At 34.9% G+C, this 5,284-nt stretch overlaps 1 protein-coding gene across 1 annotated transcript; it reads left to right on the plus strand.

Annotated features, from left to right (window-relative positions):
* The first annotated feature begins 1,702 nt into the window (after positions 1-1,702).
* CPR27 (cuticular protein 27) lies at positions 1,703-4,876 on the plus strand. Its single transcript, NM_001270829.1, has 4 exons — positions 1,703-1,756; positions 2,455-2,543; positions 3,227-3,607; positions 4,220-4,876. Exons 1-4 carry the CDS (start codon positions 1,745-1,747, stop codon positions 4,431-4,433), a joined length of 696 nt encoding a protein of 231 aa, NP_001257758.1. The 5' UTR covers positions 1,703-1,744; the 3' UTR covers positions 4,434-4,876.
* The last annotated feature ends 408 nt before the right edge of the window (positions 4,877-5,284 follow it).

Genomic DNA, 5,284 nt, shown 5'->3' on the forward strand with positions numbered 1-5,284 from the left:
TGACGATTCGCAATAAAAATTGACTATTTTTATGTAATTTAAAGTATTAAGAGGGAGTATCGTTTGAAAAAAGATTCGTTTCTGAGTGTGAAAGTTATTTCTACAGAAATTTATTCTCACGAATCGGATTGCAAGATAGCCAAAGGAGTGTATTCCACTCTGTTAAACGTTATAATACCCTTAACGTTGCCACGATAAATGTCAAGAAATTCTCTTATATGATCGAGAAAGTTCTCGATTAGTCGATCATTTGTGCAATTGCAATAGTAGCGCTTTCTTCCTTCTATTATTCTAAAAAAAATATCAAAACGAAAAAGAAAAGTTTTTTTTTCATATATTGTTTACGAAAATATAACGAAAAATTTGAAAAAAATTAGAGAAAGAAGAAAAAACAATTCCGATCTCGTTAGATATATCCAAGAAGTAAGCAATTTCTTCCAGACATATGTCCTTGCAAGAAATCTTCAGATGATCACCTTGTAAAATCCTGTTTGTGAAAAACTTCAAACGTATGTACATATTTCGTGAAGCATTTCGCTTCATATTTTACTTTAATCTTCATTAAAATCTATCTAAAATTCAAACTATCATTCTACTTCATTCATTCGTTCATTCTACTTCATAATAAAATACACGTATAATATTAATATTTCCATTTTAACAAATATCCAATTTTCAATGAATAAAAACACACTCTTGTTAAAAAAATTTCTCAAAGACACTTCTATCGTCAATAAACCTCGCACACATCCATCGCCTGATTGAAATTTTCAACAAATAGAAACTTTCCACCAAACCTAACCTATAAACTCAACTCAACGCTCGACAAATATCCTAGATCCTTCATCATATCTTTATACGAAAACACGAAAAAAAAGAAATTAACGATTCGCAATTCACACTTGGCAAGCTTGTTCGATTTTCAAAACAACTAGAAACTTTCCACCAAACCTAACCTATAAACTCAACTCAACGCTCGACAAATATCCTAGATCCTTCATCATATCTTTATACGAAAACACGAAAAAAAAGAAATTAACAATTCGCAATTCACACTTGGCAAGCTTGTTCGATTTCCAAAACAACTAGAAACTTTCCACCAAACCTAACCTATAAACTCAACTCAACGCTCGACAAATATCCTAGATCCTTCATCATATCTTTATACGAAAACACGAAAAAAAAGAAATTAACGATTCGAATCGCAATTCACACTTGGCAAGCTTGTTCGATTTTCAAAACAACTAGAAACTTTCCACCAAACCTAACCTATAAACTCAACTCAACGCTCGACAAATATCCTAGATCCTTCAACAACATCTTTCTACGAAAACACGAAAAAAACGAAATTAACGATTCGAATCGCAATTCACACTTGGCAAACTTATTCGATTTTCAAAACACCGACCCTGACAATTCTCCCTGTCCTCGAGAACACTGCAAGGATCTCCTTTTTTCCTATCGGTATCGCGTTTACGCAACAAGTGGCGCGTATGGACACGTGAAAAAGCCGGAGACACTGTCGCGCTCGACGACGAATGAAAATTGGCGCGGTTAGAAATTTTCAAAGTCGTGGTTGCGCGGTGCTGTGAACCCTGGGTGCTTAGATCGCGGCGAGGTTGAGGCGGTGGTCGGGCCCATGGGCGGGCCCCGCCGCTCCCCAAGGGGACCTATATAAGTTGACTCGCGGCCGGTGTAACGCGATCCTATAACACAATCGTGTCTGCCTCATCAGCGACGAGACATGCGTCCTCCAGTGAGTATCCGTCGCTTTCCCTCTTTTTCGCCTTGATTCAGTGCCTTTAACGCGCTTTTTTTTTTTTTCTTTTTTCGGGGGAGAGGAAGCAGGGATTTAGTAGAAACACGGTGCTTTTTGTTGCTTGTAAATTTATTTGGAGGTTTGAGTCAGTGAATCGATTGATTTAATTATTTTGTGGTATTTGTGTTTTTTTTTTATGTTAGTGATATATGTGTTTCCTTTTTCTGTTTTTTTTTCCTTGTGATCTTTAATTTTATCGAGAATAATTGACGTATATTTCTTTTTATAAATACGTTTTCTTATATTAATATATTTTTGTTACTTTGAATTATTATTATTAGGCACTTTTTAATTTGATGATCGTTGCTTTACATTTTCATGAGAAGATAGAATATAGATTATCGAATTCTTTCCCTTTTTATAATAGATTAACAAACTTTATGTAATTTAAAATTTATCTTCTATATAAGATATCTCGTAGATTTTTATATTGAATTTTAATTTTTTTTTTCTTTTTAAATCTTTAATCTTTCAACACTTGCAGTGTTGATTGCAGAAAATAAAAGATAATTCACAGAGTATAATGCATTTAAACCGCGTAAAAGAATAAAATAATAAAAATTGTTCATGCAACGAGGTTATTGGAAAGTGATTCGTCGAATACCAGCGATTTTATGCAAAACTTGTATCGCCAGGTGCTGTCTCTCTTGTCTTGCATCGGCCTTGCGCTCGCCCAGCAATATCCCGTGACCACGCCAGTGCCCATTTTAAAGCAGATAAATAAGTAAGTGCCGTTTCGATATCACGACATAAGATTTAAACCCGCAGAACAATGCAATGTTTCCTTTTTCTTCTTCGTTTTTTCACCTCGTTCCCGTATCAACAACTATTTATCTCTTAACTATCAGAGTCCATCAGAGACCAGAAACGTGAGATCAGAAATAAATAAATAATTTTATTCTTTTTCAATATTATTTTGATTAGCAAAAAAAAAGAAAAATATCGAAATAAATTATGGATTATAATTTCAAGGGTATATTCGCACTTCTATTCATTTCTGCAATTGATATGCAATTGCCACATAAAGTATTGCGTTACTCTATTTCCGTACATTTCCTCAACTTTTTCTCCAGCATTCTGATTGGAGGGCGAGTGACACAAGAGATAACAAAAATCAATGAAACTGGATGCCTGAATGTTACAAAATAATACAATGTTTCATAATAGATTAGGTGTAAGATATATACTATTACGTTTCAACTTTTTAAACAACCGTTTTATATTACATTTCTTTATATCTGCGATCATGATTGATCGTATTATCAATATTTTCGAGTCGAAAAATTTAAACACGAAATATCGACATCAAATATTAATATCAAGATACATTAATATTTATTAGGTTATTTATTACATTTATATTTTATGATATTTATTATTTATATGATTATTATATTTTACGATCAGACACAATGAAGACGGTAGCTACAGTTACGGATACGAGGCTGCTGATGGCTCTTACAAGATCGAGTCTAAATATCCAACTGGAGAAGTGTACGGAAAGTACGGGTTCGTGGACGACACTGGAAATATTCGAGAAGTGGAATATGGAGCTTCGAGGCGAGGATTCGAGCCCCAAGGTCCCGGTATAAACGTTCCACCACCGACCCTGACTGGTAACAGTATCGCGAATCCTAACCAACCCGAGGACGACGGCCAATACAGAGAAGATCCGTCCGTTTACTACACGGATCCACGTTTCACGAATGGAGAACGATACGAACCTCGTCGACCTTTGGTCAACAACCAACCGCGACCGATTCCTGCACCGATCTACAATCCACCAAGGTAAGAGATTTAATTATTATTACCAAGATATTCCAAGATTAATCGTTTATTTTAAACATTTCCGAATTTCTTATACTTATGTTCTCAGAAAACTCTTCTCGTCGATTAAAATTTTTCTTAAGATAAGATTTAAAGTCATTGACTTAATCAACATTAACTTATCAGATTTAATTATTATTATCAAGATATTCCAAGATTAATCGTTTATTTTAAACATTTCCGAATTTCTTATACTTATGTTCTCAGAAAACTCTTCTCGTCGATTAAAATTTTTCTTAAGATAAGATTTAAAGTCATTGACTTAATCAACATTAACTTATCTCTAAAAAATATATTTACGTACGATACACTAAGAAAATATAAACATAATACATTCAGAAAATTATTCTCACTACTGGATTGAAATTTTTCAAAGACCAACCATCTTGAAACGTTTCAAAATCCCTCGAGAAGGAATTTTCTCAGAGCCGGCGTACACGTTATCCGCTCGTTCAAATGTCACGCGAATCTCAGCTCGCTCGAAACGTGACTTGCACAACACGCTTCGGCGCTCAACAACCCCTCGCCGCGGATGGACAGTGGAATTAACCGGCGAAATTTCGTCGTTCGCAGGTATCCCACGCAAGTGCAGTACCAGCCGAAGGCGCAGTATCAACCGCAGTATCAACCGCAGTACAGGTCGCAGTATCAACCGCAATATCAGGAGCAGCAACAGCGAGCCGCGTATCCCGCAGCGCCGGTCCAAAGCGGAATTCAAGGTCGTCCAGCGCCCAACGTAGATCCGAACGCCGGGTTAGCCTCTTACACGGTTAATTATAGACGATAGGGATCGATCGTGTTAACCTCATGTGTAAATATTGCTGTTATTTATACCGATTTCCGGAAGGACGGTAGTTGCACGGATCGAGAGTTTAGGGCCAGTTTTGTCTTCTTCGAATATTCGAATCTCTGATTTCATCTACATCTACATTGCGCGCGTAAAGTTCGATGTTTCTCGAATTCGAATATTGTAGGCCTTGTTCTTCTGTTTTTTATTATTATTATAACGAGTAAATTGTTATTTTTGATGTTTTTTCGATTTTGAGGGCGTTGTTGAAACGTTTGAACATTCTTTGAGCGTTCAAGTCGAGCAAAGATATTTTTATGACGATAAATTATAATGTTGCAAGCCCTGCTTTTTCCGTTTTTATTATTATTATAACGAGTAAATTGTTATTTTTCGTTGTTTGATTTTGAGGGCGTTAGAATATATCATTTGAGCGAGCAAAGATATTTTTATGGCGATAAATTATAATGTTGCAAGCCCTGTTTTTTCCGTTTTTATTATTATTATAACGAGTAAATTGTTATTTTTCGTTTTTTGATTTTGAGGGCGTTAGAATATATCATTTGAGCGAGCAAAGATATTTTTATGGCGATAAATTATTGTATCGATTCGCAAAATATTGTAATATTCTTTTCTTATAATTTGATATTAAGTTTCGTTTATTTATGAAAAATGTTAAAAGTTCTTTCCTATAGTTTGAACTGGTAGTTAATAGAATTGAGGAGCACGAATATTCGATAATAATTTAGGGAACGAATAGTATCTTTTCAAGATGAATACTTTGCTATTTCATTATTCTATATACAATTCTTGCTATTTTTCATATTTCGAGCACAGTACTCCAACGTGGC

This window comes from Apis mellifera, linkage group LG4 (genome assembly GCF_003254395.2).
Source record: "Apis mellifera strain DH4 linkage group LG4, Amel_HAv3.1, whole genome shotgun sequence".
NCBI lineage: Eukaryota > Metazoa > Arthropoda > Insecta > Hymenoptera > Apidae > Apis > Apis mellifera.